Source organism: Petaurus breviceps, unplaced genomic scaffold, assembly GCF_028583685.1.
Source record: "Petaurus breviceps papuanus isolate PSGF00001 unplaced genomic scaffold, PetGlider_PUasm1.0 90994, whole genome shotgun sequence".
Classification (NCBI taxonomy): Eukaryota; Metazoa; Chordata; class Mammalia; order Diprotodontia; family Petauridae; genus Petaurus; species Petaurus breviceps.
The window spans coordinates 921,751-949,573 of NW_027187393.1; the positions used below are offsets into that span (position 1 = coordinate 921,751).

Genomic DNA, 27,823 nt, shown 5'->3' on the forward strand with positions numbered 1-27,823 from the left:
CAATAGCATCATCTCTATTACTTTCTTAAGTCTAGGGAGCAACAAAACAACAAATCAAGCTGTGATTTGTATGGTTTGCTGATTTCTGAAGTGTTGATGCTTGCAAGCAGGTGTGATCTGGCTCGGGCACATTCCTGGTTTTCTGTCACTGGAGACTGAAATAACCTTCGAAGGGAGATGTCCTAATGGCAATTAAGTCTCAAGTGAGGGTGCTATATTGAAGAAAGCACTGGATTTGGATTGAGAAGACCTGGGCTTGAATGCTGATTTGGGCTACTTTCCCTATGTAGCTTTGGACAACTCACAACCCCCTCCTTCTTGAGACCTCAGTTTCCATATATGTAAAATGAGGAAGTTTGGACTGTATTATCCTTAAGTTTATTTCCAGCTATTATCTCTTTGATCTATAGATTGGATGCCTTTTGAGGTTACTTCTAGCTCTGAAATTCTAGGGTTCAATAATCAGTCACCAGGTAGAGCCTTGAGAACTCCAGATGTGCCCCTCATCCATAGGCCAAACATGGAGAAATTTGGCCTTGGCTTTAGGCTTCCTTGACCCTAGCCAGCTTCCCAGATACCCAGAGTTGGCTCAGAAGAATATGTCTCCACTCCCAAGGGTTTGGGGGAATTTTTTCTGTCTTGTTCTTCTAAATTCCCTCAACTCCAACCCAAGTCTTCTGGGCCTTCTTGGCCTCTGGCCTGGCTCACCTTCCTAGGCCAAGGGCCTGAGGCTTTTGTCCCTTCTTTGTCTGCATCTCTGAACGTCCATGGAGCTTCTTTTCCTCCAACACTCTGTCTCCACAAACTCTATGCCATAAGAATGAATTTCTAGGGTTTATTAACTTGGGGAAAGAGGCTACAAATTCAGATATAATACACCAGGGGAAGATCATTAGAAGTGTAAATAAAATAAATATATGTACCTAGCTCCAGAGTAGGAACCTTCCTAAGCTCTTCTACTGTCGTGGAAAGAATTCTGAAGTTGGCATCAGTAGACATGGATTTCATAATTATGTGAACTCCTTACCTCTGTAGGCTTTTGTTTCTTCCTCTGTAAAATGAAAGTTATCCTCTTGGGTCATCGTGAAGAAAGCACTTTGTAAGCCAAACTGCTATGTTGTTCAATTGGGTCCGACTCTTTGTGACCCCACTGGGGATTTTCTTGGCAAACATACCGGAGTGGCTTGCCATTTCCTTTTCCATAGAAAGAAACTGAGACCAACAGGTTTAAGTGACTTGCCCAGGGTCAAACAGTTAATTATTGGAGGTCAGATTTGAACTCAGGTCTTTCCAACTCCAGGCCTGGTGCTCTCTCCACTGCACCACCTAGAAGCTCTTAAACTGCTAGTTATTCTATATTCAAATTCTTCCAGGACTAGCAGGCTACCTTGGTGGCCTGGAATAACTACTGCTATTGTTCCCACTTCCTCCACAGTCTTGGGTGAGAAACGTACCTTCCCTTCAGAATGTATCAGCCCAATTTGATATTCTCTCACCTGAACTTTTCTGTCCTAAAATCATAAGATCATAGATATAAAGCTGGAAGAACTTCAGAAGTGATCTAGTGATCCAATTCCTTCATTTTACAAATGAGAAAACCTGGAGAGGTAGAATAAGTGACTTATCCAAGGTCACACAGGTAGTATGTGTCAGAGATACAATTTGAACCCAGGTCCTCTGACTCCAGAACCAGTGTTCTTTCCATTGTATCGTTGTATCATGATGCCTTTAATTCCACCCCCAGGCTTGTTCTTAACCAATCAGGAATCTTCCTGACAGTATTGCAGGCTTGTGGAGCCCCCCTCTACTATGCTTCATAATATATAAGGGTAGAAATTACCTTAGAGGTCATTTAGTCCAACCCCATCACTTCCAAAAAGTTTTATCAATTCCTTCTCTGGAATCATTTCTGGATTTCACCCCCCAAAACACATCTACATGGGAATTGAATCCTCCCTCATAACACAGAAAAACAGGCCAAACTCCTCCCCCCCAATCTAGCAATGCATCTCTATGCAAATGACTCTTTTTTTTTTTTTTTGCTTTTTGGAGGGCAATTGGGGTTAAGTGAGTTGCCCAAGGTCACATGGCTACTTTTTGTGTTATGTGTCTGAGGACCGATTGGAACTCAGGTCCTCCTGAATCCAGGGCCAGTGCTCTATTCACTGAGCCACCTAGCCACCCCTATGCAAATGACTCTTGCCCCATTCTGCCCCAGGAGTCCTCCAACTCTCTGGTGAGAAGGGGGAGAGTATCCATGCTTCTCCTTGAGGCACTGTGAGGGGAAGAGCCCATCCAAGAGGAAGGAGAAAATGCTAACAAGTAGCAATGACAATGCTAGTCATCTCAGAATTACAACCATTCAACCCAATACACAGATCATCTCCAAAGTTCCCAAGGCAACCCCATTCTTTACTAGGAGTACCCAAGGGAACTTTTGAGTTGAATTGGGGAAACTCCTTTTTATCCAGAACCCAAACTACTGGGAAGCTTAACTGAGTGTAATTTTTGTTCCTGCACTCTACTCTTATGGGAGCTATTTTTGGGTAATGAACTTGGGGAAGGGGGTGGAGAGAACCACAATCATTCGAGTAGGAAAATTCTGTCGCATTCATTAAACAATCATCCTTATGAAGCGTGGCATGGGGGAAAGTGTTAAAATTGGAGTCGGAGGACTTGTGTTTGACTTCTTGCTCTGGAATTTACCATGTGGCCTTGGGCAAATCCCTCCATCTCTTTGTATCCCTAGAAAATAGGTATTATATGATCATAGACTGAGAACTGGAAGGGACTTCAGAGATTATCTAATACAAGCCTTTTATCTTTACAGAGGAGGAAACTGAGTCCCAGAAAGGAAAAGGGAACTTGTCCAAAGTCACACAAGTTGTAAGTCCTCATCCTTGAATGCTATGCTACCTTTGACACTGTTGATGACCCCATCCTTCAGAATGCTCTCCTCTTATGATATTTTTTTGGAGGGGGGAAGGCAGGGCAATTGGGGTTAAGTGACTTACCCAAGGTCACAAGACTAGTTTTGTTTTTGTTTTTTTGCGTTAAGTGACTGAGGCCTGATTTGAACTCAGGTCCTCCTGACTCCAGGACCAGTGCTCTATTCAATGTGCCACCTAGCCTCCCCTCCTCCTATGATTTTTGTGACACTGCTCTTTCCTGGTTCCCTACCTACTTGTCTGTCTTCTCTTCCTTAGTCTCCTTCACTAGATCAGCATCCATGTCTCAGACCCTAACTGTGGATATCCCCTCCTTGGGGGCCATCTATCTGCCCTGGGCCATATTTTCTTCTTTCTCTCTACTCTCTCCTATTGATTTCATAAGCTTCTATAAATCCAATGATCATCTCTATGCAAATGACTCCCTAGGTAACATATAACAATTTATACATTTATGTAGTGTTTTAAGGATTGAAAAATGCTTTACAAAGATCTCATTTTATCCCACAATGATCCTGGGAAGTGGGTTCTATTATTGTCCCCATTTTACAGTGGAAGAAAATGAGGAAGACAGAAGTTAGGTGATTTTCCCAGGGTCACATAGCTATTAAGTATCTAAGACTGGATTTGAATTTAGGTCTTCCTGACTCCAGCACTCTAGAGGCCACCTAGATATATCATTATCTCTCCAGCTCTTATCTCTCTCCTGAATTCCAGTCTTAAATTTCCAGTGAGCTAATGGACATCTTCATCTATAGGGGAGAATGCAAGAATTATCCCATTTTACAGATGAGGCTTATATAAGTAAAATGACTTAATCAGCATCACACATTTGAGTAACAGTTCCAAAATTTGTACTCAGGCATTTCTTGATTTCAAGCCTAAACTCTCTATACACTAATCCAACACATTATGTCTATTGTATTTGTTTCTAATATATACCACTTCCAGTCCATCTTTCACACATTTGTCTGAATGGTATTCCAGCTGCACTAATCTGCAGTATTGTCACAAAATCACAGAAGCTTGTTTTACATATATATATATATATGTATATATATACTATATTTACATATATATGTATATATATACTATATTTACATATATGTATATATATATACTATATATACATATATACATACATATTTATATCTCATGGTAGTCCTCTCTAGGGCAGGGGAAGGGAGGGAGGGGAAAAAGTTACATAACTTTATTATATAATTAAAAGGAAAAGCAAGTTGTACATAATAGATTTGATGTTTCATGTTCAATCCTCTTTTTTTTCTATTCTACTTTGTTATGGAAATGCTTTTTTATTTCTTAAGTTTAAAATAATTTTTTTTGAAAAAAATCACAGAATCTCAGAGTTGGATGATCCCTCGGAGGCAATCTAGTCCAACCCACACCCAACAAGTGGGTCATCCAAGCCTGGCTTGAAGATGATTGGTAAGGAGGAAAACATGCCCCTCAGAGGGGGTCATTTCACTTTTCAATATCTCTAATATTCAAGAAGTTTTTTCTTGCATCAGGTCTAATACTACCTCTTGCAACTTTTACCCATTGCTCTTAGTTCAGTCATCTGTAGCCAAGCAGGACAGGCCAGCTGAGGACAACCCTTTACTTTTTTTTTTTTTTGGAGGGGGGAAGGCAAGGCAATTGGGGTTAAGTGATTTGCTCGAGGTCACACAGCTATTAAGTGTGTCAAGTGTCTGAGGGTGAATTTGAACTGAGTTCTCCTGTCTCCAGGGCTGGTGCTCTATTCACTGTGCCACCTAGCTGCCCCTAGCCTTTCAAATACTTCAAGACAGTGCTCACATCCTGCTCTGAGTCTTCCCTTCTCCAATCAGAAACATCCTGCTCCCACCCCTCCCCCCAACCCCTTGTTCCTTAAAATGATTCTTATGTGATGTAATCTCAAGGTCTTTCACTATCCTAGTCACCATCCTCTGGACCCTCCTTTTCATAACAAAGAAATAGTATGGCATCGTAAATAGAATGCCGAACTCAAAATAAGAAAAAAAAATATGAGTTCAAATCCTGCCTCCAATATACTCTGGATCCTGGACCTGCTGGGAACAGGCCTGCCTAGCCAGATTAGGGCTTGAGGTTCACTTTAATCCCCACCCCTATTCCAACACCACCCTGACCCAAGCCTCCAACTGCCAGCAGGTGTACAGTTCAACTGTAGGCAGAGCAGGTAGTTGTTAGGCTGATGTGAACAAGGCCGTTGGGAACACCTGCCACCCAGAATGTTGGTGGCCTAGGAAGGTCATCAGCGTCTGCTCCCCACCCACCCACCTGGAGGTAGGCACTGAGTACCTGTAAGTAAATCCTCACTGTTCCTGTCCCTATGATCACTGTAAATAATTGTCTTTCCCTATAAAGCCACCCTTCCTCCTAACTTCCCTATTTCTTTTGGAGTTCTATCATTCTTCCAGTCACTGAGGTTTGAAGTTTAGAAGTCAGCCTCAATTCTTCACTCCCCCCACCTCGCCCCCATATCCAATCTGTTGACAAGTCTTATTGATTCTACACTTACAAGAGCTCTGGAATCTGTCCCCTTCTCATTACTCACATCACAACCATCTTCAGACCCCTATCACTTCTCAGCTGTACATTTTAAAAAAGGTATAATTTAATTTTTTTTCAATTAACAAGCATTTATTTTCTACCCCTCCTGTTTCCTTCCCCCACTACTAAAAAAAAACATCTTGTAACAAATATGTATATTCAAGCAAAACAAGTTGCCATGCCAGCCTGTACAAAAAAATATTTCTCATTCTGCACATTTAGTCCATCACCTCTATGGCAGGAGATAGGTACCATTCTTCCTCATTGATCTCTAGAATCATGGTTAATCATTGCATTAATTAGAATTCTTAAGTCTTTCAAAGTTGTTTGTCTTTGCAATGTTGCTGTTATTGTTACAATGTAGTATAAATCATTCTCCTCATTCGTTCACTTTACTCTGCATCAGTTCATACAAGTCTTTCCAGGTTTCTTTGAAACTGCCCCTTTCATCATTTCATATGGCACAATAGTATTCCATTACATCCATATCCCATCATTTATTCAGCCACCCCCAGCTGGTGGGCACCCCCTCAGTTTCAAATTCTTTGCCATCACAAAAAGAGCTTTGCTAAAAATATTTTTGTACAGATGAGTCATTATCTTCATTTTGATCTCTTCAAGGTATATCTCACCCATAATATTATAATAACCTCCTAATTATTCTCCCTACATTCAGGTTCTTCCCTCCCCAGTTCATTCTTCACAAAGTCACTAAACTGATATGCCTGAAGCCCAGGACTGGTCCCTCACTAAAGAAACTTCAGTGACTCCCTATTACTTAAAAAGATAAAATACAAACCTTCTGTGTGTCATTTAACATTCCTCACAACCAGGTTCCAGTCTTTCTAATTGTATTATATAGTACTCTATTTTATACATTCTACAATCCAGCCAAAGAGACCTTGTTGTTCTTCACTCAGGATAGTCTATCTCCCATCTCCATGACTGCACTGGCTGTCCCCCATGCCTGGCATGCTTTTCCTCCTTACACCTGTCTCCCATAATCCCTTATTTCCTACAAATCTCAGATCAAATATCACTTTCCACATGAGGTCTTTTCCAATTCCCCAGCTGCTAGTACCTACCAAATGACCTTGAATTTATTTTTTTCTGTGTTTCTTTTACATACGCTTATACCATGTTTCCCCGATAATAAGACACTGTCTTATTATTTTTTTGGACAGAAAAACACCAGAGGGCTTATTTTCAGGGGAGGGCTTATTTTAATGAACATTGACAGCAATTTTAATAAACAGGTAAATGTGAACAAAAAAATGTACCTTTATTCAATAATGAATTCAATAAAGAACAGGATGATGCGCTCACTGCTGAAGCTCTGATTGGATGCAGCTCGGAGCGCGGCGTGCGTTTCACGGGTGGGGGGGAACGGTGCATACAGAGGGTACCGTAATGTAGCATGTAGCGCAGGGGATCACCTTCACTACAGTAGCAATCTCAATAGGGCTTATTTTCAGGGGAGGGCTTATTTTAGAGGAATCTTACACAGTAAGGGGAGGGCTTATTTTCGGGATAGGTCTTATTATCAGGGAAACATGGTATGTATGTGTTTTCTCCCCATATAGAATGTAAGCTATTTGAGGACAGGAATTGTTTCTTTTTTGTCTAAAGACAAAATATATATATATATTGGGGATATAAATATCCCCAATGCCTAGAACAGTGTCTGGGACATAATAGGTGCTTAATAAATGCTTGTTGATAATTAATTGGCTCCTCCAACTTTTGACAGATTAATTGATCATTAAAGCAAGTCAATAAATTATTTGTTGCTCTATTTTTTTGGCAGAGAGGTCCAAAAGATGTCCAGATCACTGAAGTTCCCCATCTCTACTGTCTGATGCCATTGTACCAAGATTGTGGTGTATTTCCTGAACTCCTCCTCTATTTCCTTCTCTCCAGGTGGTCTAAAGTATACTAGAATCATAGATTTGCAGCTAGAATGGATAGTAGAGGTCATCTAATCAAGCCTCCTCATTTTAGAGATGAGAAAACAGAGACCCAATTAGGGGAAGTGACTTGTCCAAGGTGATACAGATTTGAACCATTGTCCTCTGACTTTCACTAAGCTACAATGGGGTTCCTATAGTGACACAAATGGCTGCCTCAGTAGGGAGGAATTGGGGTGGCTAGGTGGCACAGTGAATAGAGCACCGGCCCTGGAGTCAGGAGGACCTGAGTTCAAATCTGGCCTCCGACACTTAACACTTACTAGCCATTTGATCTTGGGCAAGTCAATCCCAATTGCCCTGCCTTCTCCCCTCCAAAAAAAAAATAGGGAAGGATTCACCAGCACCATTACATATCTCTTCTTTTTATGATCCTTACTTCTATCCCTCACCCAGGTTACCTGTGGAGTCACATTATTATTCCTTGTAGGCAAGCAGATTTTTTGTCTTCCCAGGATCCCTTTCTCTTTCATATTCTGCCCGCCTTCAACCTTTTACTATAGGTCAGTATTCCTCACTGCTTCATCAGAGCCTTTCTCTTCCTAGTTTTTATTTTAAATATCTTCTTCCATTTTTAAAGGAATACTTCAGTTGCCAAGTCTTGTGTCTTCTACCTCCACAATCCCATCTCACATTTGTCCCCTTCTCTCCACCTGCACCACAACCCCTCTGATTCCAGCCCTCATCACCTCTCACCTGGACTATTTCAGCAGACTCCTAATTAGACGCCTGGAATTCAGTCTCTCCATTTGCCAATCCATCCTCCACAGAGTTGCCAAAAATTCTTCCTAAGGCAAAAGTCTAACCGTGTCAATTCCCCGCTAACGAACTTCCAGTGGCTCCCTACTGCCTCTAGGAGAAAATACCAGCACCTCAGCTTGGCATTTAAAGCCCTTTACAATCGAGCTCAAGCCAACCTTTCCAGGCTCATTTCCAATTATTTCCCTTTGTGTACTCTGTGCTTTAGCCAAAATGGCCTACTTACTAGTCCCTAAATTCAACCTTCCACTGAATTCTTGCCTTCTTACCTTCAAATGGGATGTCTTCCATCCCTGGAATGCACTGCTTCCTCAGCACCACCTCTTAAAATTCCTGACATCCTTCAGAACTCCATCTCATGATCTAATGAGATCATATTTATAAAGTACTTGTAAAATATCACAATGCCTAGAAGATAGTAGGCACTTAATAAGTGTTTATTCTCTTCCCCTTCCCTCTTTAATACCATTTCATACAAAAACCTTTCCTGATTCCTCCCAGTCATCAATGCTCTCTTCCTTTCTCAAATAATCATGTATATGCTTAATGTATCAGCAATGCCATATTCACAATGCCTATAGAGATTACAAATATGCTGATATAATTATCCATCACAAAATAGTCAAGTTTGCCATATGGGGAAATAAACTAGAAAATTTATTAAGATACCAAAAGACTGAGTCCCAAAACCAGAAAGTGAAAGCCATCAGAGTAGTTATGATATTGGCACAGGTAGATAAAGTAGAAAGCACCCACATTCTCAAGCCTTTAAAACAGAACAGGCTACCTCAGGCAAAGGTCCTCCTCTCCCCACTCACAGCAACCACCCAGCATCCTGGAAGAGCGCTCCCAGCAGCTCCGGCCCCTGGCAGTCCTCAGCAGGAGTCCTAACTCAAAAAAAAAAAAAAAAGGCAACCGCCGCCAACTGCCAACCGCAGGACCGTTAGCTCGGCTTTTCACTTTCTCTTGCTCTGCTATGTCAGCACGTCCATGGGGCATGGGAGATCTTTAAATCCCATAACCCTTACAGTGGCATGCCCCATCCATCCCACAAACATTAGCAGACTGTAAACCCTTTGAGGACAGGAACTGCTCGTTTGTTGTTTTTTTGTTTGTCTTTGTGTCCCCAGCCCCTTGCAGCAAAGTACCTAGTAGAAAATTAATAAATATTTGTTGAATTGGATTGGATTAACTCTCCTTGATAACTTGGAAGATGGAGGAACAGTTTTCATATCCTTTTACCTTCTCTTGTAGGAGTGAGATCAGCCAGTCCTTTGGCTGCAGCAGAAAGAAAAGCATCATTTGTTCTATATAGGTCATGGCAAAATTAGCTACATTTTCCATAGCTCCTGGAAGCAAGATCTTCAGTCCTTGCTCATTCTTGCTAGAAGCTCTTGTGGCCAACTCCCCCCAAGAGCTAAGGGGACAATTTGCCTATGGGGGTCTTCAGCTGTAGAGCCATCTTCTTTCTCCTCTCCTCATTAGCATTTTCTCCACTCCTTAAGCTCTTGATAAGCACAGTCAACTTCCTTCCCCTTCTCCTCCCAAATTTCTCCTCCCTAAATGTTAATCGGTAGCATTTTTCATAATTCTAACAGTTCTCTAAGTCTCTCCCAAACCCTCCAGATCTCTTTGACAATTCCTTTTCCTTCTGCAGTTCAAGTTTTGCTTTCCTCTACCCAAATCACCTTCCCCATCCCACTCCTCATAATCATAAGAACACTGGATTTTCAGTTAGAAGAGCTGGGTTTGAGTCCTGGCTCTAACTGTGTGACCTTGGGCAAATCTCTTCCTTTCTCAGTGCCCTTTATATATATATTTATCTTCTATAAAATAAAGAGGGATCTGGATTCGGATTGCTCAGGTTCATTCTAGCTCTAACATACTGTGATTCTACAGAATTCGTTGACTGTTTGTAGACCACCGGGAAGACTGAGCACCTTAAGCAATGCCATGCCTTTCATTCTTATTTGCCCTTTCCCCACATATCAAGTCTTTGATTGACAAACACTTCTTAAACAACTACTGGACTTAGGAGTCAGGAAAATCTGGGTTCAAATCCTGAATAGGCAGTGAGCAGCTATGTGACCTTGACTTAACTTACCCTCATTGGGGTTCAATATCCTTGGAATTGTTGACCTCTAAAGGTCCCTTCCTAGCTCTAAATCGACAACTCTGTGAGTCAGCTATATGGCAGGCGCTGTCCTAGGTGCTGAGGATAAAGACACAAAATGAAACAAATCCTGCCCCAAATCACAACACAACAGCAATTCCCATTTCTATGTGTAATGGAAATGCAGATTTAAAGATCTTTCCTGCCCCTAGGCTAACGTGCACCTGGAGCCTGGGGTGGGAGGCTTGTTTTTCAGTAGATACTTCTTGATTGGCCAGTGGGTCAATAAGGTTGTTACATTCTCTGAGCCAGGAGAAGGCTATATAAGCCCTGATGTGTAGCTTTGTTTTGGGACTCACTTTGAGAAGTGTTCTGTGATTTGATCTGGATTCTGGGAAGCCGTTGTTGAGAGTCCCCTGGCTTTGAAAAACCCAGAATGTGGAAACCCAGATGTTGACTGGGTATGGATGTAATGGTTGGACAGTTTGGAAATCTGTCTACTTGATGTTTCTGTCTTGATAATTATGCCTGTATACTTTGAGGTTCAGGGTGCTGACCTTTTCTCCTGAACAAGGTAAACGATATATGTCTGACTGATTAAAGTAAGCTTGTTAACTAACCCATTTTGAGTTGCTTTCCTTTAACAAAGCATATCCAAGAACCTGTGGTAGCTGCAAACCCTGAGGACGCTTGGGGTGCTTGCCGCTACACTATGGCACATTAATATTTACAGAACATTCCCTTCCTAACAACCTTGTGAGGTTGATAGTTTTGGGATTATTATCTCCATTTCATAGATGAAAAAATGAGACTCAGAGAATTGAAGAGGTCCAAAGTCACCCAGCTATCATCACAGCCAAGGTATCAGCCCAGATCACCTTCCTCCATGTCTAAAGCTCTTGCCAAACATCACATAGACTGAGCCAAAAAGGGCCCTTGGAGATCATCTAGTCCAATCCCCTCATTTGACATATAGGGAAACCAAGGGCAGAGCTAGGACCAGAACCCAAGAGTCATGACTCATCTTTCCAATACAGCACATTGCCTCCAGATGCGTGCTTGGCCACCAATCCTAAACCCACCAGGCCAGGCACAGGGCAAACAGCCTCTCTGCCTGGGCTTTTCTCCCTGGCCTTGGCCTCCTCTTATAGCTGGAAGGGCCCTTTATGGTTTGGATAGGAGTGACAGTGGGAGGAGGAGAGGAAGAGAGCTGTGTGTTTGCTGGCACCAGAATAGCAGCAGAAGCCAAGGCTGGAAACCTTCCCAAGTATTTAGAAATTAAAATAATAAAAGAAAACTGAGCATATGGAGTTGTAAAGGGCCGTCCATCTTCAGGAAGGGAACACAACTTATTCAATGTGATTTGGAGAATTGGGGTCTGGTTGCTTATGTGCCTGTCAATATCTGTGTCCACTGCCAGTCCTTGCCCACATCCATTCACATGTGTGGACATTTATGAAGGCAGCTAATTGCTGTCCTTTGGGTGGTGGCCAAAGAGTGAGGTTCTTGACTTGCTTGTATCCAAGAGATGTGCATTCCCAAGTGTGTGAATTCCCTTAAAAGAGAGTAGGATAACAAGATTTAAATCTAGGAAGGATCTGGGAACATAACATGCCAGATTTAAAAGAGTCCTAGCCTAGAGAATAATAACTCACATTTATAAAGCACTTGAAGGTTAGCAAAGTGCTTTTTATACATTCTCTTCCATCTGAGCAACAATCTAATGAGAATAGTACTAGTATTATCTCCATTTTACAGATGAGGAAACTGAGGTTTGGAAATGGGTTTAGTCAGGTTGACAGAGCCAGTAGGTGCCTGAGATAGAATATTGATCATCCTGACTCCAAGTTCAGCCTTCAAGGTCTCTGTCAAACATCATTTAACCCAACCCCTTAATTTTATAGATGAGGAAACTGAGACCCAGAGAAGCCAAAATGATTTGCCCAAAGTCACACAGCTAGTAAATAAGAGTCAGTATTTGAGGCCAGATTCTCTGATCCCAAATCCTGAGTTCTTGCCACTATACCAGTCTGCCCCAGTGGTTCTTTTCACCCAACTCCTGTCCTCTCCCTGGCTTATAGCTGATTTCTCTGGGCATTGCTGAGCATCTCACTAATGATCATGGTAAATGAGATCTCTCCTATCTCTCACTCATGGACAGAGCTTTCATCCATGTCCATACATGGCCTCTCCTTTGTTACAGTCAAATGCTGGGGTGCCCCTACCATCAGTCAGGGCTTCACAGCAATTAGCTGCTTCCTCATTATATGTGAGAGGGCCCAGACTGCATCCCTAGACAGGAGTGAGAGACACAGAGCCAACATAAGATCAAAGGTTTTAGAGCTGAGAGGAACTTTAAAGACCATCTAGTCCTATTCCCCTCATTTGGCACATGAGGAAACTGAGACCCAGAGAGGGGAAGGGGACTTACAAAGCGAGATCCTCCCTGAAGGATGGAGAGCAGAGGCTCATCAGAAAGCCAAGCCTCCCTTAGTTCCTTATCGAGGCCATGGAATCACTCCCAGGAGACCCAGGTGCCACTCTGGGCCCCACTCGGCATAGGCTCTCTACCTGAGCTGGCTGGGCCTACAGCACTGGGTCTCAGAAGCCTGAATGGCAGCATCTCCAGGGGCCAGCCATCCAGACAGGGCTAGCATGGACAGAAAGGCAGGGCACTATGGAGGCTGGGATATTCTGGCATCTCTCCAACATCCACCAGTCTCCATGGGTTCCCAAAGGCCTTGGTGCAGTGGGTGTCTAGAGATATTCGTGTGCCTGGGAAGGAAGCCCTGGGAGTCCCAAGGAGGAGACCAGCCCAGCAGGGGAAGCAGTGGGCCCAGCACAATGTGCACAGGGGTGGGGGAAGAGACAGGGAACTGCTGGCACTCCTCACCCTCTGTCCATCCTCTCCTCCCTCCCGAGGTCTGGCTCCCTCCCTCGATCCCTCACTCACTCAGCTGCACACTGGCCTCCACAAGATGGATTTTCCTGGCTGTGCCAATCTTGCTGCCACCTGTTCGCACTGTGCAAGAGCCAGAAAAGTGGCTCAGCTTCAAACCCAAAGCAGCTGAGAGAGCGGCTGCCAAGCTTTGCCCGCACCCTCCTCAGCCCTCCCTGTCCTCTCCCTTCCTCGGCTGCTGCTGCTGTCCACAGCCATCTTTTCAGCAACCCGGGCAGCCCCTCCTCTCTCTGGCTTCTGCGGGCTCTGCTCTCCTCCTCCTCTCTCCCTCTGGCCTTGGCATCCATGTACCTCTGAGCATGCATCTTGGAAGAAGGGCCTCCCCCTCACTTGGGCACCTACCTTTGGCCTTCTTGACATTGCTCACCTGCCCTGGCTCAGGCAGAAGGCCTTTCTCCCTCTTCCCCCATCTGAACCCCAGGGCTCCCTATGTATTACCCAGACCCAGAGCTCCTGCCTTCCTGGGAAGTGCCTCTCTGAGGTCAAAGTTGGCTGCCAGCTTCACCCCCGGTCCACAAAATGACTCCATCTCAGAACTGGCAGGTACTTCAGGAATCATGGAATCCAGCCCATTCCTGAGCAGGAATCCCCTTTCTTAACACCCTTGATGTGTTTTTCCAACCTCTGAGTGAAAACTTTGCTTGATGAAACACTTTAGGGAGAGCACCAATTTAGGGCCAAAACACCTGGGTTCAAATCCTGTTTCTGGCAGTATGGTACAGTCTTTGGACTGGACTGGATTTGGACTCAGAAGCCTGGATTTGAAACCCAACTTTGCCTCTTCCTAGCTGTGTGATCTTTGACAAGTTGCTTAACCTCTCTGTGCTCAAGCTTCCTAATCTATAAAATAAGGGAATTGGACTGGATGATTTCTAACATCCCTGCCAGCTCCAAATCAAGACTTCTTGCTCCTGTGACTTCTTGAGGCAGACAATTTCTCTGTGGAACAGCTCGGATTGTTGGAAATGTTCTCTTTACATTAAGCCAAAATCTTCTAGGTAATGCCTGTTATGGCTTCTAATTCTGCCCCCACCCCCACCTTGGGACCAAGAAATACAAATGTGATCTCTCTTCACTGGGATCTGCCTCCCCTGTCAAGTCTTTTCCAGGGTAAATTTCCCATTTCCTTCAATGGGTCCTCAGGTTGCAGGGTCTCCAGTCTTCTCATCATCCTGGCTGGCCTCCTCTGGGTGGTCTCCCTCTTGTTATGTCTTTCCTAAAGAAAGGAATGTTGTATGGAAAGCTCGATAAAATACTCCTGATGGGATCAGAGCGGGGAAGGGGGAAGGAGAACAGGGAAACTGTCCCCTCCCCCATTCGGGCACTAAGCCTCTCTTAAGGCTACCTAGGATCACATGACCTCTTTGGGCCGCCATGCTGTCTTGTTGACTCATATTAGCTTGCACTAAAGGTCTGAACTGAGACTTTCCCACATATCCTTTTCACATGAGCAGTCATCTAGCCACATGGCCCCATTCTTTACTTATACAATTGATTTTTTGAATCCAGTTATAAGACTTTACACTTAAGGGTTTCTCTTCTGGTAGTTTAGGAGAGGGAGGCTAATAGACCAGAAGCCCCAGCTTGGGGGTGGGAGAGGAGGTGTGAACATGAAAGACATTTCCAGAACAGTGTAGGGGAAAAGCAATGGACAGCTAGTAAAAACCTGGGTTTAAGTTACGTGTTTGCTACCTACAGTTGCTGTTTTTCAGTTATGTTCAACTCTTCATGACCCTATTTGGGATTCTCTTGGCAGAGATACTAGAGTGGTTTGCCATTTCCTTCTCCAGTTCATTTTACAGATGAGAAAACTGAGGTGGACAAGGGTAACTTGCCCAGGGTCACACAGCCAGTAAATGTCTGAGGTCGAATTTGAACTCGTCTTCCTGACTCTAGGCCCTGACTGCCCCCCCTAACTGCCTGCCACCCACCAGCCATGTGTCATTCCACCTCTACAAAATAGGGCTAATTATCTCTTACCCTACCTCTCTCACTGGGCTGTTTTGAGAATCAAATGAGATAACAGATGGGAGGGTGTTTTGTACCAGTTATGTACACATGTGAGTAATTATTGATGATATTTCTAGTTGGCATCAGAAGCCCTTCCTGAGAAGAGGTCTCTAAAGAAGGTGGACGGCATCAGGAGCTCCTGATCTGGGATATCTAATGCCAGGGACCTGGTCACGTCTCTAGGGATGAAGAATCAGACTGACATTTTCTTTCATTCCTCAGAAATTCTAAAATCCTAGGGTGAGAGAGACAAGAATTGATCAGGAGGCTAAGAGATAGGCATATCCGAAGATGGAATGAGACAGAGACAGACAGACGGATAAACACAGCTCACAGAGCTGCAAAGATGGATGAAGCTTCTGATGGGAAGCGACAGGCCAGTGGGAACAGCCTTGATCCTACTGGACTGGGAGGTGGATGTTCTCTTAGCCTTCGCCCTCTCTATGGCCACCAGGCCCTCCCTATGGATCAAAAGGAATCTTCCCTTCCCCATGCCCCCATCCCACTGGTTTCTCAGCTAATCCATTGTACACATACACCTGCATGTAGATGCAAATACACACATATAGACACCCCTCCATAAACACATGGCTAGGCACACACCAAAATAAAAACCCACATTCCTAAATCTCAGAGTTGGAAAGGACCTCAGAGGACATCTATCTTAACTTCTACCTGGGAGGAATCTCCTCTACATCCCTGACCTTTTTTTTTTCAATGGTTTTATGCTTTTAATGGGGATAGTCAGCAGTTGTATGAAACACATTACTGCAAACAATATTTTACATAGCCACTGGTGTATCATCAAGAGAAAAATAAATGAGTGACACAATTTTGAGCTTAAAAAAAAGTCTACAAAGTTTCTAAGAACCCAAGAATTGAAATTAACTTTAAAAATCTACACTGGGATGTACCAAATAATTATCATTAAATTTGTTCTAAATAGGGTTAAGTAGAGTCTGGGTAGAACTATATAACATTTGTAGAACTAGTGACACAAATTTAGACATAGAATAAAACTGTTTCTAGTAGCATGGTCCAGAGAACTCTCAGGAAGCTTGTCTACCTCTAGACAAGGTCCCCTAACCTACCTTTGGAAACTTCATTTGGGCTAAGGATTCCCAAAAATCCAAATTCAGCACCCACTCCTTTAATTCCTCTAGTGACAAAGAACTCATCACCTTATAAGGAAACCCATTCTACTTTTAGTCAATTTTTTTTTTCTTTTTTAAGGGAGGAAGATAGGACAATTGGGGTTAAGTGATTCACCCAATGTCACACGGCTAGTTTTGTGTTAAGTGTCTGAGGCTGGATTTGAACTCAGGTCCTCCTAACTCCAGGGCCGGTGCTCTATTCGCTGCGCCACCTAGCCGCCCCTAGACAATTCTAATAGCCATTTCAAATAATGACAACTCACATTACTATGGTGCTTTAGGTTTACAGTACATTTTCCTCACCATAACCCTGAGAACTAAGAGAGGAAGTGTGGTGTAATGGAGAGTGAGCTGGCCTTGAAGCCAGGAGGACCAGATTCAAGTCCTGCCTCTAACATCGACTGGTTGTATGACTCTGGACAAGTTGTTTCACCACTCAGTGCTCTAGACAACTCTGAGACTACTTATTATAGGGAAAGGGCTAACCTGTAGTGGGAGGAAAAAGTTTCTTAGCATGAGATTTCTCTATGCCAGGGGCAGGGAACCTATAACCTCAAGGCCACATGTGACCCTCTAGTGCCTCAAGTGTGGCCCTTTGACTGAATTTGAATTCAAAGGACTGCACTTGAGGACTTAGAGGGCCACCCCCCTGCCCTATGCCCATGAAATCACAGTCCCTAATCAGATTGCTGTGACAGTGTCACAAGCTAACCTCACCTTTCTTCTAGGGATAAAAGCAAACCCTTTAAGTGGATCAACGACTTCACTTTCTACTTGTCTTGGACATAAAAAGGGCATTCAGAGAGGACTTGGGTGTGTTTCCTCTTTCCTGGTATTCCTGCTCCCTATCTCTCTACCACTTGGGTAACCCAAGCAACCACTCCTTCTGATGGAAATTCAGTGACGGGACTCAACAAGCAAACATATATTAAGCACCTACTGTGTGCCAGAAACACAAAGGCAGAAACGAAACATTCTGTTCTCTCAAGAAACTTACATTATCTAGTTGGACTAAAGAATAGTAGCTGGTATGTATAAAGCATTTCAAAAAAGTATTTTACATATATTAGCTGATTTGATTCCTATCTTACAAATAAAAGCACTGAACCTTGGAGAGGATAAGCAATTTGCCCATTGTCACACAGCTAACTGGAGGTGGAATTGAAACCCAGAACCCTCCAGATTCTTATTGTCTCTCTTGGATAATTTCTAAGGTTCTTTCAAACTGGGATTTTTTTCCCCCTCAAAGGCAGCCTCACAGCACTAGATTTGAAGTCAGAAAAACTTAGAGTTGACTCTTGGCTTTTCCATTATTAGATGTTATTGTTGTTGTTTTGTATGACAGTGGGCAAGTCCCTTTCCTGCCCTGGGCCTTAATTTCCTCTTTTGAAAAATGAGGGGATTCTATTAAATGCTCTCTGAAGTCATTTCTCCCTCTAATAGGCTATGATTCTGTTACCCTTCCCTCAGAGAGGATTTTTGGAGAAATGGTTGCCATGCCAGCCCCATTTCTACTCTACAAAACCCCAGGGGGGGCTTGGTTGGCCATGCAGGCCTGTCCCCCAAGAGCTGTCTGCTCTGTGCATTAGCTGCCAGCCTCTTAAATCTGGGAGGGTAGAGGGGGCACCTATTTCTTGTCAAAAAAATCCCTTTTCCTGCAGCTCAGTTAGCTCATGGAGCGACATGGCAACAGGAGATGAGGCTTCCTTTGAGTGGTTGTGAGTTATACTCATAGAGCTAGGAAAGATTGTGGTGGGGGCGGGGCTGGGCGGGAGAGGGGAGGGGGGAGGAAGGAGGAGGGAGTCAGAGGACCTGCCTAGCCTGGCTCTGCCATTTATTAGCTGTGTCCTTGAGCAAATCACTTCGTCCTGGTTTCAGTTTCCTCACCTGTAAATGAGGAGATCGGACTGGATGACTGATGGGATCTTGGCCCTATGTTCTATGATATTATATCCCATGAGTATCAGCTAGCTGCAAGTTCTTTTTGGCTGCCTCAACTAGGCACTTAGCTCACATGGAATCATTCATTTATTTTTTTCAGTCAACAGGTAGCAGGAACGCTGGTAGCCGCTGGGAATAAAAAGACAAAAAAGGGGAAAATACGTGCTCTGAAAGAGCTTAGATTCTGGCAGTAGATATGCAAAACACAATAATAAGTAGGATTTATATAATCACTTTAAGATTTATATGTTTGATCCTCACAACAACCCTGTAAAGTTTGTTTTGTTCAATTATTCAATCACACTGACTCTTTGTGACCCTAAGGTAGGTGCTATTGTTATCCCCGTTTGACAGATGGGAAAACTGAGACATAGAGAGGTAAAGCAACTTGCTCAGGGTCCCACACCCCATAAGGTCTAAGGCAGGATTCAAACTCGGGTCTTTTCTGACTCCAGGTCCCATGGTCTATCTACTGCATCATCTGGTTGCCTCAATATACAAATATATTTTATTTGTATTTTACAAATATACAAAGTGGCTCTCACCCTTGCGTAGTAAACACAAAGTAATTGGAATGGGAAATACCAGCATCCATAGGGATCAAAAGGTGGTAAACTGAGTCTTGAAGGAAGCTAGAGAATAGAAGAGGTGGCAGTTGAGAAGGCAGGGCATTACAGGTATGGGGGACAGCCTATGCTAAGGCATGGAGATGGGAAATGGAATGTTGTTTATGGGAAACATCAAGAAAGCCAGTTTGGCTGAACAATAGAGTGGGTGAAGGGAAATAACATGTGGTAAGCCTTGAAAAGCAGGCTGCAGCCAGATTGAGAAGGCTTTAAATGCCAGACATAGGAGCTTGCATTTTGTCCTAGAAGCAGTTGGAAGACATGAGTAAGGGAGTGACATGATAAGACTCAAACTTTAAGAACATCAATTTGGCAAGCTGGTGGGAGGACGAGTTGGACCAGGAGGAACTTGAGGCAGGAAAACCGATTCTTAGGGTATATAGGGATCCCCAAGCCCCATTTTCCAAATGAGAAAACTGGCTCAGGGAGCTTACCTGACATGTCCAATGTCTCAAAGATACTAGGTATCAGATCCGGTACTTGAATTCAGGTGTCCAAAGTCCCACCTGTGAGGTAGGTGATGAAAGTGTTATTGTTCCCATTTTACAGATGTGTGGAAGCTGAAACCCAAGAACTCAGGGAACTTGCCCAGAATCTCAGAGCTCAGTGAGTCATTTCTGTGTTCCTCCATTTTCTTATCTGTGAAATGGGGGTGGGGTTGAACTAAATGGTCTCTAAGGTCCTTCTACCTCTAAATCCTAAGATCCTATAAAGTGGACCCAGAGGTCTTCTGACACAAATATCAATGTTCTTTCCATGGTGCCAATTAATTAACAAGCATTTATTAAATGCCTACTATTTTCCAGGCACAGTGTTGGATACCGGACATACAAAAATGAAACAGTCCTTGCCAAGCTGCATCTCATATAAATCTAAAGGACGCCAGCCGGTGGATCCAGGGCCATCCCAGCAAGATGGAGGGGAGGAGGAGGGAGGGAGGGAAAAGGGAATGAAGCCCAGACAAATCATACTGTGTGGTACTTTTCTTCCCATCCAACATTTTTATCCAAGTGAAATATGGTTAAAGTGAACAGAAAGGGCAGCCTTGAACAAGGGAGCCTGGAACATCAATAGCTTTCATTTATATAGAGCTTTAATGTTTGCAAAGTGCACTATTATTAGTCCCATTTTACAGATGAGGAAATTGAGGCTGAAAAAGGCTAAGTAACTTCTTCCTGGTAACATAGCTAGCATCTGAGGCCAAATTCAAACCCAGGTCATCCTGAAGCTGAATTACAGCTTCTGCAGTGAAACTTATACTTCAATTTATCTGTAAAATGGACATGAGTGGTACAATGGATAGAGTGCTGGGCCTCTAGTTGGAAAGATTTATCTTCCTGAGTTCAGATCTAGCCTCAGAAACTTACTAATTGGTGATCCTGGTCAAGTCACTTAACCCTGCTTGCCTCAGTTTTCTCATCTGTAAAATGAGCTGGAGAAGGAAATGGCAAACCACTTCAGTATCTCTGCAAAGAAAACCCCAAATACGGTCACAAGGAGTCAAACGTGACTGAACAACAACAGAAAATGAAACAATGCTTCTAGCCCCATCTAGCTTATGTGGAAAAGGATTTGTAAGGCTGAGAGCTTTACAGAAAGGCTGGCTATTACTAATATTTTAAGGATCTGTGATTGACCCATATATGCAGTCCTTCCACATAGGAAGATTGCAACTCTTTCACTCATGAGTTGAAGGCATCCATGAGTTAATGTGGCCAAAAAAAGAAATGTTTTTTCATTATATAGTGGCCAATCCTTTGGCGATAAGATTATTATTGTTATTATTACCTCTTAATTCATAGGATCATAGATTTAGAGCTAGAAGATACCATAGAGGGCATCTAATTGAACACTTACATGTGGGGAAACTGAGACCTAGAGATACCAAATGACTTGTCTAAGGTCACACAGGTAATATGTGTCAGAGCTGGGACTTGAATCCAGATCCTCTGACTCAAAACCCAGGGCCCTTATCATACTGTCCATGGAGCTCAGCAAGAAAAGAGTTAGGGTCAAGTCACTATTCTACTATTATTCTTTTACATTTAATGTTTGGAGAAGCATCACACAGATGGATAAAACAACTGCTTTTTGTAATTGAATAAAAGTGTCGGGATGTAAGCTTATCCATCTTCTCTAGGCTCACTGCAAGCATCTTTGGGACAACTCCAACAGCAGATAGGATGTTGGGGATGGTATGTGCTTCATCATGCTCCCACATGAGTTTCATCTCTACTGCTTCCTATATTTTGAGAGCTTTTCATTTATTATTATTTACTTATAATAATTCATAATTTATAATCCTCTATTAAAAGTCCTCTTCCAATGCCTCCTTATAGCATAGAGATGACCCTGGGCTTTCTGCCAGCAGAGTGCAAGCCAGGTTGGATGCATTTCCCATGCAAGTTCAGTGATGGCCTGTGATCCAAAGATCAGGCCAGCTAAGGAGCAGAGAGGATGGCTCCCAGATGGAGTTTGTTGACCACAGCAACTTGTGAAGGCATCTAATAAGGCATGGCCAGCATTGTGGCTGGGGCAGCAATGATAGGGGGTGAAGATTGTGGCCTACACCAACAAAGCAAGTCCCCACACCTATGATATAAAGTGGATGTCCTTAGTATCAATGCATTGTTACTATTACTACAACTACAAGGGGCCAGTGGTGGGGCTTGCATGATGATATCCCTTAGTCTGTTCTCTGGAAAATGAAGATGGTGATACTTGCCTATCTCAAGGTTTAGGAAGTATTTTGTAAACCTTAAGATGTTGAGAAGACATAAACAATTGGCCCAAAGAGAAGTAAACAGAACCAGGAAGATGATATACACAGTAACCACCATAATGCAAACAGAAAGAACAAGGACGACAAAAAAAGGAAACTAAACACTGTGTAATTATAATGACTGAGAGTGGCCCCAACATATGAGAATACACACCGCCCCCCCTTCTTTGCAGAGGTGAGGGACAATGGATGAAGAACCCTGTATATGCTGGCAGACATGATTGATGTGAGTTAGTTTCAGTGAACAGCTACCCCCCCCTTTCTTTTTTATGCTTTGTTATAAGGGATGGCTCTCTGGGGGTGGGGGAAAGTGGAGAGGGATATATTAGGAAATGAAGATGATATAAAAAAAGGGTTTATTCTCTTAAAGTGCTATAGAAATGCAAGGTTTTTTCTATGCTTGGGAAAGGAGAGAAGTCATGGGATGCAGGAAATTGATTGGTACCCAAAGGAGAACCCTGGGCAGCCCTGCCCTCCTCCCTAGCCGCCCTCCCCAACCCCCAGCACTTCACATTCTTGAATTAGGAAGATCTGTCCCGGCCCCAGCCCTGATGCCATAATGTCTGAGGCCCCGTCTTCAGATCCCTGCCTACTCCTTCCTTTAAGCCTGAGTGGAGGGAAAAGAGGCCTCTTTTCCTGTGGCCCCTCTGCATGCTGTTACCTTTCCCCATCTCTTTCGTAGTTCAGTCATTTAGGGATATGGGCCAGTGCCAGGGGAGAAAGGAGGGGGCTGGAGACACAGCAAGGCTCATCATTCTTGGCTAATCTCAAGATACCAGGTACCCCCTGGTGCTTACCCATTAGACTGAAAGAACTGACACATTGATGGTAAGGAGGTTATTTTATTAACCAGATAGATTAAGCATCTCTCCTAATTACCAGTTTAATTAACCTTGGCACACAGTATGTACCATCCCCCGAGGGAAAGAGTCAGGATGACAGCATTAGGTGAAAATCTCCCATCTGCTCTACAGCAGTTTCAGCCAGACCCTTGAGGGAGGCAGCAGCACTGGGCATCATGGCACCCAGTGCCTGGCACGAAGAGGACAGGAGCTGAAGGAGAAAGCAGAAAGGGAATGGAGACAGCAGCTCTCTTGAATACAGTATCTGGAAGAGTTCCCCGGAAGGGAGGAGGCAGCTAGTGTCAGGGAAAGTATTGGATTTGGAATTCAGAAGATGGGTTTGAGTTCCGGTTCTTCCTGTGTGCCAGCTAGCTGGGTGATCTCAGGCAAGTCATTTCCCCATCTGAACCTCAGTTTCCTCTTCTGTGAAATTAGGGGGGTCAATTTGATTCAGAATTCAAAGGCCCTTTTTAGGTCTAGCTCATTCTGTTTTCCAAGTTCCTTTTCTGGCTCTGAGATTCTGTGTTCCAAAGTCCCTTCCAACTCTAGCACAGATTTTGGAGACCAAGTTCTGCATGACCTTGGGATGTCACCTAATTTCCTGTAGTCTCTGTTTCTTAATCTGTAAAAAAAAACTAGATGATCCTTCCTAAATCTCTTTTCCATCCCCCATCCCATTATCCTGTGGTCAACTACAACTGCTCCTATATAACTATGCGGGGCAGGAGATAGCAGAAGCTCGTATGTGGCACAGGATTTGTCAGACTCCTACATAAATGGTCAAGGAAAGAGAGCATGACCTCTGACTCTGCACCCTACCATCTCCTGCTCCTCTCCACCCACAATCCAGTATAGTATAGACACATATATACATATGCCCACACACATTTGTGATTAATGTGTGGATGTACATGTATGTATATATGGGGATATGTGTACACACACCTATATGTGTATATAGGGGATATACATGGGGATATATGTACACACATATATGCATAGGATCCAGGGAATTTGGAGTCCATTGAGTCCACACAACCTTCCCATTTGACAGATGAGGAAACTGAGGTACAGAGAGGTTAAATGATTTGCCCAGATTCATAGAAATGGCATTGGTAGGATTTGAACCCAAGTCATCCTGACCCTAAGTCTTATGCCTTCTTCATTGTTCTATAGTGCCTGTCATATCTATATATATATATATCTCATAGATGTACAAAGAGTCACCTGCACACACATCACCATGACACACGAATTCATACAAAACAGGCAACATTTATATAGCACACACCCACATGCACTCATCACATAAGTACATAATACTCATTCATATATATATATATTCACATTAGCAACCTGTTTGTCCATCATAGATACCACACACACACACACACACACACACACACACCAATATGTGCAGTGCATAACACAATGCCTGGAACATCACATAGTAACTAGGTGATTAACAAATGTTGACTGATTCAAAATCGATAAATACACAATACACATATACCTATATACATACCACACAGAATCCATAAATATACATCATACCCACTTGTACATACATATGCTTGTATATCTATACATTAATCATACAGGTACCAACTCTAGCACGAAAGCACACATTTCACCAATATATCTTAGAAATATGTCTCTGGGAAGATGTGTGGATGCACACATCTGAAAGGGTGTGTATAGTGTGTGTGTGTGTGTTCACATATATCACAAGTCCAGAAGACATTCTTTTGATGGGGAGTTCAGATTCACCTTTCTTTGGTCTAGGAATTGTAAAATGTGTATAGTTTCTTTAAAAGGAAAAAAAGCATATTAAAATCCTAACCTAATCTCCCCTTTGCTAATGTAATATTATTGGATGTTTGTGTAGGAGGTAAGGAAGCATGTTATATGTATTTGTATGGAGTGTATGGGAAAAAGGGAGAATGCTCTGTGTGTGTGTGTGTGTGTGTGAGAGAGAGAGAGAGAGAGAGAGAACGTTCTTGTAACAAAGCAAAGCATAAAGGAATCCTGTGACCCTGGGCCAGAAATAGCCAGGCACTCCCTCCCCAGTACTGAGAAAGGTTGGGCTAGACTGGAGTCTCCTACTTATAGCAGCACACAGGAGACTAGGGAAAGGGGTCTCTCATTCGGACTAGAGGAGGTCTCTGGAGCTAGAACCAGAGCAAGGCAGGTCCTAGACCTCCAGCCTGCACTATAAAGTCAGTCGTATGGTTATCAGGGTGGGAACATGAGGGTGTGAGAGGACATGAAAGGTGGGGGGAAAATAGGACTAGACAAGAGGTGGGATATGGCTTTCCTTCTCTCTCTTTCTGTCGGCGCTTCCAGTGGAGGGACCGCTGTCTTTTCGCCGGCGCCATGCCCGCCCTCAGACCCCTCGTGAAGCCTAAAATCGTCAAGAAGAGGACCAAGAAGTTCATCCGGCACCAGTCCGACAGATATGTCAAGATCAAGAGAAACTGGCGTAAACCAAGAGGCATTGACAACAGGGTGCGAAGGCGATTCAAGGGCCAGATCTTGATGCCCAATATTGGTTATGGAAGCAATAAGAAGACAAAACACATGCTGCCAAGTGGATTCAGGAAGTTTTTGGTGCACAATGTCAAAGAGCTAGAAGTCCTTCTGATGTGCAACAAATCTTATTGTGCTGAGATTGCTCACAACGTTTCCTCTAAGAATCGGAAAGTTATTGTTGAGAGAGCAGCTCAGCTGGCCATCAAGATCACCAATCCAAACGCTAGACTGAGGAGTGAAGAAAATGAGTAAAAAGCTTTGCACACTTTTATTTGTGTTAAATAAACTTGTAAACTACAAAAAAAAAAGAGGTGGGATATGGGGGAATATGGGAAGAAATGAGGGAGTATGAGAATAGAAGTTGAGGAAGACATGGGAATAGAAAGGAAGATGAGGAATATAAGGGAAGACAGCAGTCCAATAAGGCCCTACTGGGTTAAGCTGAACAATGGAAAGACCACTAGTTTCAGAGTTAAGAGGGGGTTCACATTTTGCCTCTGATGATAACTAGGTGAGTGGCCTTAACATTTCAAGTCTCAGTTTACTCAAATGTAAAATGAAAATGTCAGACTCTTTGAGTTCTGGGGTCTCCATTAGATCTATAATCACTATCAGCAAATGTCTGAAAGACAGTAGCCTAGAAGAGTTGTTTTTCTGAGTCCAAAAGAAGGGAGCTAGCAGCATTGGGAGGAAATTGCAGAAAAACAAAGATCTGGGCTCTGTGTAAGGGAAAACAATTAAAAATACCTCAAAGTGGTATGAGTTGCCTCAGGATGCAACTAGAGGGTTGAACTTGGAGTCAGAAAGACCTGAGTTCAAATTCTACCTCAAACACTTACTAGCTGTGTAAACTTGTGCAAGTCAATTAACTTCTTTTTAAAATATTTTATTTTTCCACAATTACATATTAGAACAATTTTTTCAATTCAATTAATTTCTGTCTGCCAAAGTTTCCACAACTGCAAAATGGGGTGAGGGGGGGCAGGGAAATAATTACATCTACCCAAAAGGGTTATAGGAGGATCAAATGAGATATTTATAAATTGCTCAGCACAGTAGGTGCTTAATAAATGCTCATTTTCCTCCCTCTCCTCCCCATTTCCAGCACTGAGAGAAGCTGTGAGGATGTTGAAAGGGGGATTCCTGCTAAATGTATAGGTTCCTTCTAACTATGGGATTCTAGGATTCTATAGAGGAAATGAAAGTGTATGAAAAGAGGGGAAAGGGGGAGGAAAGAGAAGAAAAGGAGCAGATGAGAATGAGAAGAGAGATAGGAAGTGATGGAAGACAGGAGGAAGGGGAGAGGCTGTATGAGATAGGGAAGTGTGAAGGGAGAGAGAAAGCTAGTGTGAGGGGCTAAAAGTGTAGGAGAGAACATGGGAGAGGCTAGTGTGAGGAGGGAAATGCAAAGATATGGGGAAATGTGAGGGGAAGAGGTAATGTAAGGGGACATGGGGATGAGGGAGACAGGATCATGGAGATGGGAGTGTGAAAAGAGATGGTTATGGGTGGAGAGGGAGGGTGTTCCGGGAGCTGGGGATGGGAAGAACATGAGGGGAGATGGGGGAGTATGAGGCAGATGGAGGTGAGGAGATGAAGCAATGGGTAGAAATATGGGGTGTGAGGGGTGTTAGGGATGGGGGGGTGAGAGAAGATGGAAGGATTAGAGGAGATGGGAAAATGAGAAAATATGGGTAGTCTGAGGGGAGACTGTGGAGAGTGTGAAAGGATATGGGAGGAGTGTGAGGGAAGATGGGGAGTAGGAGAAAAATTAAGGGGACTGGGAGGAAATGGGGGTGTGAGGGGAGAAGGAAAGCAAAAGGAGAAATAGGAATGAGGAGATGGGGGAAATACATGGTATGAGGGGAGCTAGGGAAGAGGAAGAGGTGAGGATGAGGGAGATGGGGAGAGTGTCGAGGAAATAGGGTCATAGAGGGAAAAGGGAAGTGTGAAGGGAAATAGGAGTGTGAGAGGAAAGGAGGGGGTGTTGGGGAAATCTGGATGGAGGAGGTGAGAGGGGTGGAGTTAAGGAGATACAATAACGGAGAGAGATCTAGATGGTGAGGGGAGCTAGAGGTGGGGGGAGCAGAAGAGGAGATGCTAGGAAGAACGGGGCTGGGGGGGTTAGGGATGGGAGGGAGGGGGGAGAGTGAAGAGAGATGAGAGTATAAGGGAAGATGAGGGAATGTAAGGAAAGGTGGAGGGGGAGTGGGGGAAGATGAGGAATATTCCTTTCTCACTCTCTTAAGATCTTAAAGGCATCAGAGCATCTTGTTAATTGTTTATTTCCCAGAGTGACTAATGAAATTAAGTCTGCAAAATGCTCATCAGGTCAGCTGCGATGGTCTCCCTCTGGCTTCTAGTTGAATCCAATCTACTTTCTCCTTCTTCTATACTTCTTCTGACCCTGCCTATCCTTTACTTCCATATCTCCTCCAGCTCGTCTGACTCTCAGTAGTGGGGATGTGTGGTGTCCACTGGGAGGGACAGGTAGAGAGGCCCTGGCTGAGACAGTCTGGTATGCTGGAAAGAGCACTAGACTTGAAATGAGGAGACCTGAATTAGTAGTCCACTTGGCTGTATAACTAGTGGTGTGACCCTGGGCATATCTCTTAACTG

The 27,823-nt window shown here is 43.5% G+C and overlaps 1 protein-coding gene across 1 annotated transcript; it reads left to right on the forward strand.

The window, feature by feature from the left end:
* Window positions 1-24,970: 24,970 nt before the first annotated feature.
* On the forward strand, window positions 24,971-25,512 carry LOC138153520 (large ribosomal subunit protein eL32). The gene has a single exon (XM_069077663.1). It carries the CDS (start codon window positions 25,049-25,051, stop codon window positions 25,454-25,456), a length of 408 nt encoding a protein of 135 aa, XP_068933764.1. The 5' UTR covers window positions 24,971-25,048; the 3' UTR covers window positions 25,457-25,512.
* Window positions 25,513-27,823: the final 2,311 nt, after the last annotated feature.

Bases quoted from the DNA above. Each gene is read 5' to 3' on its own strand.
- LOC138153520 (XM_069077663.1), top strand. From the start codon at position 25,049: ATGCCCGCCCTCAGACCCCTCGTGAAGCCTAAAATCGTCAAGAAGAGG.